Source organism: Poecilia latipinna, unplaced genomic scaffold, assembly GCF_001443285.1.
Source record: "Poecilia latipinna isolate Pla-1442-1.1 unplaced genomic scaffold, P_latipinna-1.0 Scaffold2990, whole genome shotgun sequence".
NCBI classification, from domain to species: Eukaryota; Metazoa; Chordata; class Actinopteri; order Cyprinodontiformes; family Poeciliidae; genus Poecilia; species Poecilia latipinna.
Genome location: NW_015115606.1, coordinates 25,643 through 42,262, shown reverse-complemented (window position 1 = coordinate 42,262; position 16,620 = coordinate 25,643). Strand labels below are relative to the sequence as shown.

General features: G+C 40.5%; 1 protein-coding gene across 2 annotated transcripts; it reads left to right on the top strand.

Annotated features, from left to right (window-relative positions):
- Positions 1 to 254: 254 nt before the first annotated feature.
- ghrb (growth hormone receptor b) lies at positions 255 to 16,421 on the top strand. Of its 2 annotated transcripts, XM_015022355.1 has the most exons (9): positions 255 to 507; positions 4,815 to 4,893; positions 11,024 to 11,147; positions 11,977 to 12,155; positions 12,369 to 12,547; positions 12,933 to 13,077; positions 13,152 to 13,242; positions 13,330 to 13,399; positions 14,095 to 16,421. In XM_015022355.1, exons 2-9 carry the CDS (start codon positions 4,821 to 4,823, stop codon positions 14,764 to 14,766), a joined length of 1,533 nt encoding a protein of 510 aa, XP_014877841.1. In that variant the 5' UTR covers positions 255 to 507; positions 4,815 to 4,820; the 3' UTR covers positions 14,767 to 16,421. The 2 variants fall into 2 exon arrangements, with proteins under 2 accessions (XP_014877841.1, XP_014877839.1); XM_015022353.1 differs by lacking the exon at positions 255 to 507 and having other exon boundaries at positions 4,800 to 4,893.
- The last annotated feature ends 199 nt before the right edge of the window (positions 16,422 to 16,620 follow it).

The following is a 16,620-nucleotide window of genomic DNA, read 5'->3' as shown; positions in this document are numbered from 1 at the left end:
AAAAGTAACTTTCTGCCAAACAACTCAGAAATTTTGAATTTGAGTTTGAAAATTCTATAACTATAAATACTTTTTTCCGTAAGTCAAAAATTTTTGACCTTTGAAACTTAGAAATGTTTTCTAGAAAATGTATGAGCTTACTCTCTGAATTTCTGAGTTTTTTGGCAATAATTTACTCCTTTTCTGTTCCTCAAAGATCCGTCATGCTCCCCGTTTCCCCTGCTGTAGCCAGACTCCACCAGCAGATGGCGCCACTCTGTATTTATCGCCGCTGCAGCGCCGCAGATCGACAGTCTCTGTCACACAGCGGGGCGGACAGCTGTCTCCGGGTGAACCACCATCAGCTGCTGTCAGCGCCTCCATTCGGGAGTTTAAGTCCGTGTTTGGTCGCCGTTGTGTCGGTTTGTGTATCGAGGAAACGCCCGGGAGCTCCGGGACTGGGAGCGGAGCAGCGGCGGGTGAACGGGGGGGCTTCTCCGGGGTCAGACCTGCGGGCTGGTGCGCAAGGTAAGAACCAGGATATTCATCTGCGCTCCTTAAAAACAATATTTAAGTGTCCTAAACGCGGTTTATGCTTGTTCTGCTGGAGCTTAATGCTGATTTATTTACACATTTCCTAAAAATCAGGCTGAAATGAGAGAAACGGGGAAAAAGTTAGACCTTCAAACTGTAAACAGACTGAAAGTGGGAAGATTTAACGCGAAATGTAATGGTTGGTTATTATTTTCTGCTTTTTTACCCTCCAAATTTGGACAATTTTCCTTTAAAATTGATATTTTATTAGAAAGTGACATTCCATCAAGCATCAGTATTTTTATCCTTAGTTATTTAGTTTAATATTTGTAACATGTTATATGAGTACTTTAACTGTTTAATTACAGGGCAAAATAAACATTTAACAAACACAAATTAACTTAAAAACAAGAGATGGAAGCACAAACGCATTTATTTCATTCTTTAAAAATCTTAATTCAAATATGATGATCAAAATTAAACATGCAGGTAAATGCATTCACCTGAATAATTGGAAAAATCTGGTATGTCTTTTGAATTTGACAACATTAAGGCACATCTACCTCTAGTTTAGTGAATTATTTCTATTACTTGACCTTATTTAACCAGAAAAAAACTAATCTAGATTTTAAAAAGTAGCACAAAATTAACATTTCACAGACAAAGCTCTGGAAATCTTGCAAAAACATCTGCAAACATGTTTCTCGTGACTCCACACTGTTAGCTTTTGTAATAAAGTCTCCTCTGAGATGATGAAGTTTTTCCCCATCTCAGTTTGCACCTTGTAGCTGAAAATAAAGCGTTTCTGTGAAAGACGGCGACAAGACCCTGAGCTCCTTACATGGACGAGGTTTGAGAGATAAGAGGGAACATGGATACGCCAGTACCTTGGCCTGCACATTGATAAATAGGAGCTTCCAACTGGTTGACGTCATGAACAAACTGGAAATGAACCTTCAGGCACGTAGCCACTGAGGCGAGGCGTTTGTATCCAAACAGCCATTGAGCCGTTTAATACTCAGAACAACAGGAGGAGCAGAAAGACCCAAGAAACTGCAGACTACCACCAAGATGTTACGGTCAGCCAAAAGATGTCACGTTTTTCCAAGAAAACTGACATTTTATTAAATAAGTTGCAAAGTGAATAGATAAGGTTAGAAATAATGATTTCAATCCAGGAGGGTGTGGCATGGCGATGGAAACCATCACATTGTTTCACAGATGGCAGCACGTTTTCAAAGCTAGCAAACATGCTAAGGCGCTAAATGAAAAATTAGCAGATTAGTGGAAATGTTTGCTGCTGACTGTCCTTAAAAACGGGATGACGTCCATTTAATGTCGGATAATAATAATTATCTGATATTATCATTATCTGATAAGTCAGATAATGATAATTATCTGACATTAATCTAGATTTTAAAAACTTGACTCCACACTGTTGGCTTTTGCAATAAAGTCTCCACTCAGATCATGTTGAAGTCTTTCCCCATCTCAGTTTACGCGATACGTCATATACGACGTATCGTGCTTCCATGAACAGGTTAGGATACGTCTGTGGCCTATTCAAAACATGTTCATCACATTTTTTGCACAAAATCATCCTAAGATAATGAGATTTTAGCTCATTTAGGCTGTGAGTTTAACTCTAAATAATCTGCTGCTGACCCCAACTCAACATTTAAACTCACATATGAAAATGGCTGCAAACAGACGCACAACTATACAACTGTACAGTTTTTTAAATCGGTATAAACCCAAATAAAATCAGTATAAATGCAATATGACTGAAACATGCATGTTGGTCATAATTTAAAGCTTCATTAATGTTTCTATGTGATCATTAAAGTGAATAAATTCCTCAGTTTGCTTTCCATGATGAAATCATTCAAATGTTCCAGAAAGAAAAGAAAAGAAAAGAAAAAGAAAAGAGAATAAGAAAAGAAAGAAAAAGGAAAGAAAAGCCCTCAGAAATGAGCGCTGATGGATTTCACAACTTTTGGGGAGTGGAGTGACCCTGAACTGTTGTTTGGACTAGGCCATCCCGATGCCAGCCAGAATTCAGCTGCTTCTTCCTGGAAGGACGGATAAATGTTTCTTTCTAGGAATAAAACCGGTGAATAAACCCGTCTGATAGACTTCTTTACTCAAAGATTAGATGATGTGATTTCTAAGAAAACAATTAGCACATGTAGCTGCCGGGCAGGTAGCCAATGGGGAGCGGCTCGGCGTTTCTGTCGCTTCTGGTTTACATTCAAATTCTTCTGGAAATAAAAGTGAACCTTTTCTGTTTAAAGTGGACAAACGGCTTCATTACAATAGTTTTAACTACAGGCACATGAGCTGCCAGAAAAATAAACATTTACACTGAGCCAGGGGTGTTCAAAGCGCGGCGCAGGGCCAACTGTGTCCCCCAGACCCTTTAATTTAATTACAGCAAAACTTTAAACGTTTTCTGATGAAGATTGTCGGAAACATCACAAACTTTTAGATATGATCACATCTACACTCAAAAACAAACTTTTCTGCTTTTAATTAATGTATAAAACTTTTCTAAATGCAGCAAACATGGTTCTTTTACTGGTCATCCGACCAGTAAAAGAAATGTGTTTTAATACCAAAAAAGTCAACCTTCAAATAATTATGTTCAGTTATGCATTCAATACTTGGTCAGGAATCCTTTTGCAGCCTGAGGTGTTATGGAGGACCAGGATGCTCCGATAGCGGCTTTAAGCTCATCCAGAGTTTTGGGTCTCAACTTTCTCTTCACAATGTCCCACAGATTCTCTATGGGGTTCAGGTCAGGAGAGTTGGCAGGCCAACAGTAACACCATGGTCAGTAACACCATGGTCAGTAACACCATGGTCAGTAATACCAGTGGTTTTGGCACTGTGAGCAGGTGCCAGGTTGTGCTGAAAAATGAAATCTTCATCTCCATAAAGCTTTTCAGCAGATGGAAGCATGAAGTGCTCCAAAATCTTCTGATAGCTGCTGCATTGATCCTGCCCTTGATAAAACACAGTGGACCAACACCAGCAGCTGACATGGCACCCAGACCATCACTGACTGTGGGTACTTGACACTGGACTTCTGGCATTTTGGCATTTCCTTCTCCCCAGTCTTCCTCCAGAGTCTGGCACTTTGATTTCTGAATGACATGTAAAATTTTCTTTCATCTGAAAAAAGTACTTTGGACCACTGAGCAACAGTCCAGTGCTGCTTCTCTGTAGCCCAGGTTTCTGGTTCAAAAGTGGCTTGACCTGGGGAATGCGGCACCTGTAGCCCATTTCCTGCACACGCCTGTGCACAGTGGCTCTGGATGTTTCTACTCCAGACTCAGTCCACTGCTTCCCCCAAGGTCTGGAATCGGCCCTTCTCCACAATCTTCCTCAGGGTCCGGTCACCTCTTCTCGTTGTGCAGCGTTTTCTGCCACACTTTTTCCTTCCTACTGACTTCCCACTGAGGTGCCTTGATATAACACTCTGCAAACAGCCGATTCGTTCAGAAATTTCTTTCTGTTTCTCACCCTCTTGCTTGAGGATGTCAGTGATGGCCTTCTGGACAGCAGTCAGGTCAGCAGTCTGACCCATGATTGCGGTTTTGAGTAACGAACCAGGCTGTGAGTTTTTAAATGCCTCAGGAATCTTTTTCAGGTGTTTAGAGTTACTTTGTTGATTCAGATGATTAATTAGGTTAATTACTCGTTCAGAGAACCTTTTCATGATATGCAAATTTTTTGAGACAGGGATTTTGGGTTTTCATGAGCTGTTTGCCAAAATCATCAGTATTAAAACAATAAAAGACCTGAAATATTTCAGTTGGTGTGCAATGAATCTAAAATATATGACAGTTTAATTTTTATCATTACATTATGGAAAATAATAAACTTTATCACAATATGCAAATTTTTTTAGAAGGACCTGTATATTGTCTGAAACTTTAGTCACCATGTTTACCAAACTCTGTCCCCAGCATGATGCCTCCACCTCCGTACCTGATGGTCTGAAGAGTTTTAATCAGACCTGAAGGCCCATTGAAGGTTCACCGTGTCGCTTATTGAAGAGGAAAATCCACCAAAATGCTAAACTCTCTGCTTCCATTGCAGCTGTTTGTTCTGCTGGAGACAGAATGTCGCAAATAAATCCTGAAATCCCTCAAACACATCAGGGTTTTATTAAACGAGGCTCAGGGAGGAATTTTAACGTCATTTATGTGCAGAAAGAGCGTCATGGTTCTTCACGGTTGGATCTCTGGGTTTTCTGGGTGGAACCAACTGACTTTGTGTTCATGTTTCCATCGCAGATCAACATGACATCTGCGGCGCTCGCGCTGCTTCTCCTCTTCCTCCACGTCTTCGGCCTCCAGTCGCAGCCTGATGCAGGTAGGACTTCCATGTTTCAGGTCCGAACAGCTTCCACTCCTCTGATTAGTTTGTTCCTCGGTGGGTTTTCAGGACAAATCGTCTCTTTAGGTCAGTAAAACTGCAGCCTTGGAGCACAATGCGTGTTGCACAACATGCCTGGCCTCCGCAGAGAGAGCCGGCGGCTTTCTGGTGAAGTGGCTTACCAGGAATTCTGCGGAGCGGGAAAACAATGGGAAGCTTTTTAGTGCGACGGGCCCGGTTTGGGTCCAGCGGCTGCAGAAAAACGCTTCACACATGGCTCACATTTCAGCTGAGGTCTGCAGAGAGTGTTTAGGACCGGTTGGACATCTGGAGCCGGGTTTGGTTGCGTAAAAGTGCAGCGCTCTGGGTTTGGTTTTTATGTTTTATGACTTTTTCTTGAAACTGAAATGACTTTTCTACGACAGCAAAGCGAGATCCAGCAGTTGGTTGTAGAAGCAAAACTGGAGTCTTTTCAGCAAGTGAGAGGAGAAATGTTTGATGAATGGCTCATTCAGACATGTTGGACCACTGACCCGAATAAAATGTTCAGTATTCACACATTTTTTTGTGGAACATAACTCCAAATTATCATCAGACAGTGGTGGGTGCACTTCTGCTAATGCGCTAACAGCATAGCTAATCTTTTACATAAATAATTTGCTAACTTTGAAAACATTTAGCACACTTGGCTTCCCCTAAGTTACATTCTGACATGCTAGTTTTGTAAACTTTCAGTTGAATAAAAGCTCAATAATGTTGAGGTTTTGGTTATTAACTGTTAAATTCTTCACGTAGTTATATGTTTATGCGTTTTTCTAACTTTGCAAACGTTTAGCACACTTTAGCTTCTCCTAAATTACATTCTGAGATGCTAATTTACATGGATGTTTTGTAAATATGTAGTTGAATAAAGTTTGACATCTGTGTTAGCTAACAGTGTTATCCATGGTTTAGAATCTACAGAAAAAATTAAGTCAGGATAAGCTAAGTGCGCTAAATGTTATCAACATTAGCAAAGTGCTAACACGCTTAAACAATTCTCCAGGGTTGATTTACTTGGTTGTTTTCTAATATTCAGTTGAATAAAGTTTAATACGCGTGTTTCAGTTTTGGTTATCGACTATTAAGAAATCTTCATGTAGTTAGATGTTTAGCACGTTAGCATTTTTGCTAACTTTAAAAACATTTAGCTCACTTAGCTTCCCTGAAATTCATTTTTCCAGATACGTTCTAAAGCTCTCATTTACTTGGCTGTTCTGTAAACTTGCAGTTTAATAAAATATTTTTTGTGTATTTTTAAAACGTATTTATTGGAAAAAAAGCTTTTTCTTTTTAAGTTTAGCTCTTTCCTGCCTTCCAGAACAAAAACATAAAAAGAAACTAAAAGCTCAGATACACAAAAGCTACAAAATGAAATTAAAAACAGGAAAGAAAGAAATAAAAATAGAGAGTGCAGATTTTTTGAGTAGCCTCCAGTTTTCCCAGATGCAGAGTTCACTGCAGGACATTTTGAAGTAATGAGTTGACTAAAATAGCTCCACTTTTCAGCCATGTCGAAGCCCTCAGAGGTTCTGCTTCTACGAATCAACCGGACCAAGTTTTCCCAGCCAGGCGGTCTGATTCAGACTTTGTTTGGACTTGTTCTGGTCCTGCTGTTTTCATTTTCACAGTCCTGTTTTGTTAGTGCTCCCTCATGGCTTCCTGCCTGACACTTTCACCTCATTAAAACCACAACAGAATGTGTTCGATTTAACTCTGTTTGGGGGAAAAACATCAGCAGGATTGATTTGAAATGGAGGGAAAAGTGACAGAGGAGTCCAGGCTGCGAGGAGAAGCAGAAGGATTTCCAGTTATTTATGAGGTTTTTCTGCTGGGTCGATCCGGTGCAGGAAGCAGATTCTCCGGCTCATCAGGGCCAGGTTTTCTCCCTGGAGAGGGACACAGGGTTGCCAGATCTGACTGACAGTTTCCAGACCACATACAACAGAAAACCGCAAATCTCAGCTTATAAGAAAACTCATGTCAACAGCACCAGATTTATGTTTATGTTGGCGTATTGGAGCCATAAGAATAATAATAAAAAAGTAAAATTACAAAAATAAAGTCATAAAATTACCAAAGTCAAAATAAGACGAGAATCAAGTCATCTCATATTATTTTCACTTTACTTTGGTAATTTTATGACTTTATTGTCACATTATTTTGACTTTATTCTTGTATTATTTAAACTTTATCATGCGGCTTTACTCTAATAGTACATTTTTATTCTCTTAATTTTATGATTTTAATCTCATATCCACTCAGAACATTTTTCTCATGATTCAACTTTTTTGTTATTGTCTTTGCGTGACTCTAATACTCAGATATAAAAAAAATCTAATTTATGCTTTAAGTCATCGACTGCATTTATAAACTTGTGACATTTTAAAACATTGTTGGTATTCTGACCAGAACCAGATCCAATTTTGACAGCAAACAACTTCAGACTTGGGTAGAAACCCGTCCAACCTGGCAACCCTGCTGGAGCACATTGACTGACGGCTGAATGTTTGCTTTAAATAACCTCTTGGCCCGATTGAAGGCATAATGGCGGCTTCCCAGGGGCCTTAATAGCTCCAAAACTCCTGCTAATTGACACGAAGCGGCCGGCCAGTACGCCGCGTCCCGCCTGATAATTAATGAATGACTTTGTCCGCTAAGTGAATGTTTCCTGCGCCCCAGCGGACAGGAAGCTCATCTGGATTTATGGAAATGCATGCAGGATGTGGTGCTGCGCCCTGAAATAGCTTGCTGGCAGCTTTGGGGGTATAAATCAAGGCGTAAACATGTTTACTGCAGATCTGGTGACGGCTCCGCCATCAGCTTTTTTTGTGTGTGTGATGGGAACACGGCGTGAGGTGACGTTCCCATCTGGGAGATAATCCCGGCGTAAGGAGTAGGGGACGTCCCGCTCCATGCTGTTTACCTTCAGCGGGGTGAACTGTGCCTGACAGCCGCTAAGCAAACAGACACGCTCAAGCTGACGTTACAGAAAGGCGGAGGGAGGGTCAGGGTGTCCGCGGCGCGCACCTTGAAAATGTCCGACCATTTCTTTAGAAGTCTCACTTCATTTAAAAAAATAAAAGTAACACCCCTTCAACTTAAGATCATTTCTTAAATTCTGTTTCAAAAACACTATTTAATACCATATATTCTATGTTTGTTTTTTTTTCTCGCGGGGATTTTCTGTCAGGCAAAAGTTTAAGTCGCACTCGAAGATCTTTGCGTTTTGTGACTCCGGGCGGAGGAGGCTACCGCTAACTAGTTGCTAATATATACTAAAAAAAAAGTCTTAATGTAAAAAAAGTAAGTTGGCGTATAATATATTAATACATTTCTTAAATTCTGTTTGGACAGGACTATTTAATGTATAATCTATTTTTTTCCTCGCCGGGATTTTCTGTCAGCTAAAAGTTTGAGTTCCACTCATCATCATTCTGTTGATTGGAGACGGTTGAGGCTACCGCTAACTAGCTGGTAGCATACCCTTGCTAACTAGTTGGCTAGTTTTTTGTACGATAGCATATTAGGGCCATTGTAGTTAAGAGGGGGGAGAAACGGGAGGAGTGCATTTTTGCCATGAATAGCAGAAATATTGAAATCAATCTCAAGTTTCCTAGACTGATATTTCTGAGTTTCAGAAGTCAAATATTTTCGACCTGGTAATTTTTTTTAATCCATCTGTTTATCCATCCATCTATCCATTCGTTCGTCCATCTGTCTGTTCGTCTATCCAACAAGTCATCCTCCATCCAAAAAACTAGTAAAGTAGAGAAGCCTTGGGTTGTGTTTGCTGAAAAAACCCACCCGCAATTTTCAACTTTTAGAGCTCAAAAAATGTCCAGATTTTTATTTATTTATTTTTTTAAATGAAAATGTAGGGGGTTTTTTTTGGCAGAAATTTACTCAGTTTTTTCTATCTGCAGTACCATCGTAGCTGATGCTACCAGTAGCTAGCTGCTAACATACTAGCTAGCTAGTTAGCCAGTATTTTAGCTTGTTAGCTGGCTAGCTTGAGTTAAGTGTAAATTTATCGCCAGTTTGTTGGATGCCATTCATGCATTTTGGACGTAAAGGTGTTAAATTTCAGTTGGTGGGACCTGTAGGAGCATGTTAGTGGGTCGGCCCGGTTCTGCCAGCCCTCAGGTTCTCTCCTCCACTGAGATTTTCTGACCACATAGCTGGTGTCACATTTTTCTCCTAATCCTGATGAAGCTCGGCCCTGAACAGGAGGAGCCGGTTATCTGGTAAACAGGTTATTTTTAACCCCTGACTCTTGTTCTCTGAAGTGGGCCAATAGTAAAGCATCCATCATCACTATCACTGGGAAACGGCGCTCAGCCAGTCTGGACTTGTGAGGCGTTGAGCTGCTGATGGCCTGCAGGAGGATTCAGGTGGTTTTGTCTGTTTTCATGACCAGAGTGAGGAATGCTGCAGCCGATCCTCTGCTGTAAACGTCCAAACTTTTTTGTCACTTTGACCAAAATCATCAAGTTAAAAGAGAAAACAAAAAACTAGTAAATTCTTGATTTTTTTTGCCTTCTCAGCAGAACATGTATCATTTAAATGAAACAAAGAAAAAATCACCTTAAAGCTGCAGTGTGTAACCTTTATGAAAATATTTGTTTACATATTTGTTGAAGCTATCACTATGTTGTGACTGTATAATCTGTAAAACTGGAACTCCTCTGTTTTCTCCCAGTGTTAACTAGAATTAACCAATCAGAGCTAGGAGGCGGGACTTAGCGCTGTCAATCACTCTCCTTTCTCTCTGCTGCTCTGCAGCTAGCCTATAAGTTAGCATAGCCACTGATGATGGCAGGTAAACAGTTTTTCTGTAATTGTTTCTCAACCAGTAGCACATTTAGCAGCGAGTACATGAGGATAATCAACAGCACTTGGCAGTAATTAAGCCAAAACTGTACAAAATAATATATAAATTTAACATTTTTCACCATCTATAGTAACTCTGAATAATATTTAATTTAAGATTAAAAAAAAAGATATTTTTTTGACCTGAATTATTTTGTTTGGCCCCTTCAATCAGCAGTTACATAACTTTTATGCTAACGAAGCTCTTCGCTCATTATTCTAAAAGAGTTTTAGCTCAGATCCTGAAGCTGCAAAGACACGAAACAACTGGGCTTTTCAGGACAACATGGCGCAAACTGTATTTACTGAAGATGAATGTTTTACTTTGGCGGAACAGACAGCAGAAAGTGGTAATTTCTGCGTTTTCTGGCAGATGTGGTGTTTACTGGGCCCGCAGCCTGCAGCTGCTCCTCCGAGAGCTGCTCCAGGCACACATGCTCTCAATTTGTGCAGGCAGTAAAACCCGAGCCGCACGCCTCTTTCTGTGTGAGCGCGTTTCTTGGTACGGCGAGAACAAACAGATTATTCCACGACAGCGGAGGAGCAAACTCCTCCTGCAGAGAGACGGAAAATGACTTCCAGGAAACGCTGCCGGCCACAGAGAGCCGCTCTGCGCCATCTTATCTGTCATTTCAGCCACTCAGTCATAAATATCAGTAACTGCAAAAACTAAAAGGGACCATCAATGAAAGAAGCAGAAAGCATTATGAGCTTATTTATCTGCCTTCATTCACTGAAAAGGAAAATTTTTCTCAGAATTCTGAGTTTTCCGTCTCAAATTTCTTAATTATTTCTCTAAATTTTAACTTCTTTCCTCAAAATTCTGAATTCCAGTCAGAATTATTTTTATTTTCCAGTTGCCCTAGTCCTCTTCCGTAGTATTTTCTTTATCTTTCCAAATCTGTTTTGGATATTCTTTGGTGTGTATGCGCTTTGTGCGTAGATTTTAAAATATTTTGCTCAGATGTTGGGTTTGTGTGATTTCACCTCACCAGTGACTCCAGCTGCTCTCTCTTCTGCAGTAAAAATCTATCAACTTTTACCGAACACTTCCACACAATATGTCAGATATGAAACAATCAGTGAGTTATGAAAAATATCAGAGGCCTTTTTGTCCTGCAGCTCAAACTGCTTCAAATGCAGGAATAAAAAGGGATAAAGAAGCAGATATTGTTTTTAATAAAATGTGTAAATAATATTTTCTCTTCCTCTCCAGTGCGGCCTCACCTCACCGGCTGCGTCTCTCGCAACATGGAGACGTTCCTCTGCAGATGGAGCGCCGGATCCTTCCAGAACCTCTCAGAACCAAAAGATTTACGCCTGTTCTACTTCAACAGAGTGTAAGGAAAAACATCCACTTCACTAAACCATAAACCTGCATTTTCCTCCACTTCAAAGACGCAGCGAGGATTTTTAAAAACATGAAAACCTGCTTCAGGTTTAGAGCAGAAACATGAACTTGGGCTTAACTGAGATAAAATCAAAGCAGAGTTATCTGTGTACCCAGATCCACCGGGTCAAACAGGCAAAGTCCACCTGTGGGTCAAAGTGATGCTGCTTTAAATCAACCAAGCAAACGCAAATCAAGTTAATGTTTAGCTTATAATAATTTATTTCCACTGGAATAATCATAAAGTGACTTAAACTGGAGCCAGAAGATCAAATATATATATATAAATCCAGTAGTGGGGATGCTAATGCGCTACTAGCAGAACTAATTGTTAGCGCTTTAGCTAACTTTGAAAACATTTAGCATATTTAGCTTCCCTTTACTTAATTTTTTCACATAAATTCTAAAGGTCTAATTTACTTGGCTGCTTTGTAAACTTTCAGTTGAATAAAGTTTGATATCTGTGCTGAAGTTTTGGTTTTTCATGCTCTTATTTTGAAATTAAATGGAGCCCTGAAAATCTAAAAGACTTTTAAACACAGAAGAAATAATATTAGCACTTTCTGATTAGCTTATTAGCTTCCAAACATATGTCGGTGTGCAGTGTATATGTCATGTGCATGATTGACAACAACTGATCAGTTAGGATTTTATAAAGAAAAACTCAATAATTCTTAGGAAATGTTTGTTTTCTGGTGATTTAGCTAGCAGTGCTGAATCAAAACCCCCAGAACGTATCATAAACCAGCATCAATGTCGTCGACTGTCATCCCTTTCAGGCTTCTCGGCAGCTCAGATAAAACTTGGGACGAATGTCCGCAGTACAGCGCAGAGAGACCAGACGAGTGCTTCTTCAACGAGAACCACACCACAGTCTGGACGTCCTACACGGTGCAGCTGCGCTCCAGGGACCGGACCGTCCTCTACGACGAGATCTCCTTCTCCCTGGAAGACCTCGGTGAGTTCACGGCCACAGAGAAACGTAGGAAAGTCCAGATTGGTTTCTGGATTCCACTGGAGAGAAACCTTCCTCCTGTTAGCGGGACAGAAAGCAGATTCTTCTGCAGAAGACATGACGTCTAACTGGTTTTAATTATGAAAAGTGTTGGGATCAATTAGAGAAAATGTGTTTGAATTTTCTGCCTGTTTTGATCCTGTTTCTGCTCTGCAGTGCAACCGGACCCTCCGTTCGGCCTGAACTGGACGCTGATGAACGTCAGCCTGACGGGATCGCACTTCGACGCCATGCTGAGCTGGAGGCCTCCGGCGACGGCTGACGTGGAGACGGGATGGATGGCGCTGCAGTACGATGCCCAGTACCGCCAGGCCGGCGCCGAGCGCTGGGAACAGGTGGGCGGCCATGCCGGCTGCGTTACGGTGCAGAGGATAGTTACAACAATCAGTCAAATCTATTTGTCTCAAAGTTAAGCCACCAGCTGAGAATTCAAACAAGACTTTTTCAGCCTCCTGTTAATAAAAATAAGAAATAAAAGAATAGGAAGTTAAAATAAACAGAGAAAACTAAAGACTGTGTTGTGAAATCCAATTGTTTTCTCGTTGTTCCTCATGTGACAGAAGGCTGACTTTGTAACTGTCTCTATGTGACTCTGAAGGCTCAGATTTCAGCCTGATCTCCAGTTTCCAGCTGCAGTAACTGAAGCTGTGCTAACTGTAGATGGTTCCTCTTTATTTCCAGAGATAATAACTTGAGTTTTTAACCCTTTGTGCTCCTCAGACCGGCCTGGTGAAAACAACGCACCGCTCCCTGTTCGGCCTTCAAACCAACGTCAACTATGAGGTCAGAGTTCGCTGCAAAATGCTGGCAGGGAAGGACTTTGGAGACTTCAGCGACTCTGTGTTCATCCACATCCCATCTAAAGGTAAACGCTTATAAAGCTGTGTTAAAACTTTTTGCTTTTTCAATTCACTCATTTTACTGTTTTTTGTCCTTCAGTTTCCAGATTCCCAGTTATGGCTCTGCTCATCTTTGGAGCGTTGTTTTTAGTGGCCGTCCTGCTGCTGGTCATCATTTCACAGCAGGAAAAGTTAGTATCTGATCGTCAGAATATTTGAGTCTGAACCAAGAGAATGAAGAAGAAATGAGATTTCTGCTGTTTTCTTTCCTGCTTCAGGTTGATGTTTATCCTCCTGCCTCCTGTTCCTGGACCGAAAATACGAGGAATCGACCCGAATCTACTGAAGGCAAGTTTCCACAAGAACAATAAAAGACATCATAAAATACATGTAGTTTTATTAGTATATATATTTTTTAATTAAATGCATTTATTTTTTCCTACAGTTGAGCTTTTTTCTGGCTAAAATTATGCACTTCAAAAACACAAAATCTTACAAAGTATTTTTGTTCTGGTTTCTAATGCAAAAACACTTGAAATAAGACAAAACTAACTTACAACTGAACAGCAAGATATAAGAGCTTGTTTTAAGTAAATAATTAATATTAAACTTATAACAAGATATTTGACCATGTTATAATAACAAGACTATGATATTGTGTAAAAAAAATGCAATGAACATATTTTGTATAAACCCATGGTTGAGTTGCTAGGTGACGGGCGGAACTCTGCTGGGGTTGCTAGGTGACGGGCGGATCTCTGCTGGGGTTGCTAGGCAACAGCCTGCTGATTTGTGACATTACATTCTGGAAGTTTTTGAAATGACTCATTTCCCAGAACCTAAAAACAGACTTTTGCCAAAAAACATCTCGGTGTTTATTTTAGGCATCTGGGTTGGTTTTAGAAGCCAGTTAGACCCAAATGGAATCACAAAAACATTTAAGATGTGAATTTTTACGTTCTATTTAAGGTCGAAATTGAAATATAAATGTCTATTTTGGGTTCTGTGGGAAGTCATGGGTGTCTGAACTGTGTCTATTTCAGAAAGGGAAACTCCGAGAGCTCACATCCATCCTCACCGGCCCGCCCGACCTCAGGCCAGAGCTCTACAACAACGACCCCTGGGTGGAGTTCATCGACCTGGACATCGAGGAGTCCAATGACAAGCTGCTGGACATGAACACGGGCTGCCTCATGGACCACTCCCCGATGTCTCCACGCTCGGCCGTCTTCAGGGACAACGACTCGGGCCGCTCCAGCTGCTGTGAGCCGGATCTGCTGAGTGAGGCGAGCGCGTCGCCCGTCCATCAGGAGGCGAGCACCGCAGAGCAAAGTTCAGTGTTTGTAGCAGTGGAGGGCAGGGAGGCGGCAGCGTACACGCAGGTCGGCGAGGTCAGGTCATCTGGGAGCGTTCTGCTGGAGAAAACCACTATTAAAGAGACAAACATGGAGGAGGAGAAGGGGAAGAAACAAGATGACGTCTTGGTGAATGCAGATCAGAGAGACTGCAGCTCTGAGATGAAGCGGTTAGCAGAGCTTCCGGAGAGCGTGGCCCAGCTGCCTGCTGCTCCTGTCTACACCGTGGTGGAAGGCGTGGACATGCAGAACAGCCTCCTACTTACACCAACGCCAGCCCCCAACCCAACCGGCCCCAAAATCCCAGCTACGCCCGACGGCTACCTGACCCCCGACCTGCTGGGAAGCGTCACGCCGTAAATCAGCCGGGGATTGAATCACCCACAACTTGTTAATCTAAAGGGAGGTCAGTTCATGGAGGTGCCCTGACTGGGTTTCAGCTAGCTTAAAATAGCTAGTGGAGCAGCAGGAGCCTGAGGCGTTCAGAGAAACCTGGACCCAGCAACACTGTTGCACCTTAAACCAGCACAGCGTAAATAAAGATCTCTGCTAAGCTGCACTTATCAGTTCATGTCAGCGCGCTAGTAAAGGCTAATAAAGATGCTACAGGGAAGATCTGAATCTGTAGATGGGAAATCAGAGGGAGCAAATACCAGTGGTGAGCACCGCTAGCTAACAAGGAAGCTACACTAACTAAAGCGCTAATTTGTTCCGATAATGCTAAGGCGCTACTCCATTTAGCAAAAGCTAACACTAAAGTGGTATACTATTTAGTTTTTTAGCTAGCGGTAAAGTGCTGCACCACTTAGCTTTGTTAGCAGAAGCTAATGCTAATGTGCTAAGACGCTAACTTCAATTCAAATTGTATCTGCCCCTGAAAGACTACAACTCTCAAACATCAGTTTAATTTTGACTTCATAATTTATGTCATTTATGCCTTTTGATATTATATTTGTTTACATCTTATTTTTTAATGTCATCTTGTTTGTTTGTTTCATGTTTAAAATGTCATTGGAGGCAAAAAAAAACGGAGTAAAGTGAGAAGAAGAAACAGAACTGCTGCGTAAACAGTTTTTACCCCTTTCAAAATAAGAGTATGACTATAAACGTCTAACTACTTGAAGAATTCAATAACACAAACTTCAACACAGATGAAGTTTGGGTTTATAAAAGAGCCAAGTAAATTAGTGCTTTATAATTTATAAGAAAAAATTAATTTAGGGGATGTTAAGTGCGCAAATGTTTTCAAATTTAGTAAAAATGCTAAAGTGCTAACTGGAAAAAATAGCTATGCTATTAGCAGGTTAGTGTGCCCACCACTGACGAATGCCACCATTTTTGCCTCATAAATAATTGATTTAGAACAAATTAAGTGAGGTTTGATGATGACATTCGTCTGTTCTGGTGGAATAAAGTTAGCACACCCTCTTCCAGTTAAATGGTCTCATCGCTGTGTGGCTTAATTTAAAAAGCAGGTTTGAATCTCATAATCTAAATTGTGAAGGAAAAAGGTCAGAAAAGGTCAATATTGTAACACGTTCTGAAAATCCAGGTGCTCTGTAATTATAGAGAAATAACTTGTGTCATAATTTTGTCTTTTTTCAGTATTTAAACACCAGTATTCACTAATTCAACTGCTACATAATCTATGAAAATAATAAACAAAAAAGTCATGCATTTACTTTTTTATGTATTTAATACTTTCAGCTTTGTTTTAATATTTCTGTCATGTTTCACTTGGTAATGTTGATGCTGTTTCATATATGAAGCCTAAAGAAAAGGCGAATAAATCTTCATTTCTACACTAAAGCATTACTGGACTGTAAATTATCCTTTTATTTTAGTGCCTGTTCTTCTTTTCATTTAAAACTGAAATATTTTTGAAGTTTTAATTTTTTGTGTATTTTTTGCCGTTACATCTGAGTAATTTGTATTCATTTATGATTTGAAATCACGCATGTATTTTCTTCTTCGCTGTCTGACATTAACTAAACTTCCTGTTGTCGGTCAGTTATGTTTGGAGAATTCTTCCAGGTGTCAAACTCGAGGCACGGGGGCCAAATCCGGCCCGTCAGAAGTTTTAATGTGGCCCTTTTATGTTAAAGTGTCCTTAAATATTATTTTATCTATCGGATCAGCAGTTTTATCTGTATTCTGCCAAATTAGATCAGGATGAAAATATATTTTATGTTATTTAACTTTAAGAAGTTCTCA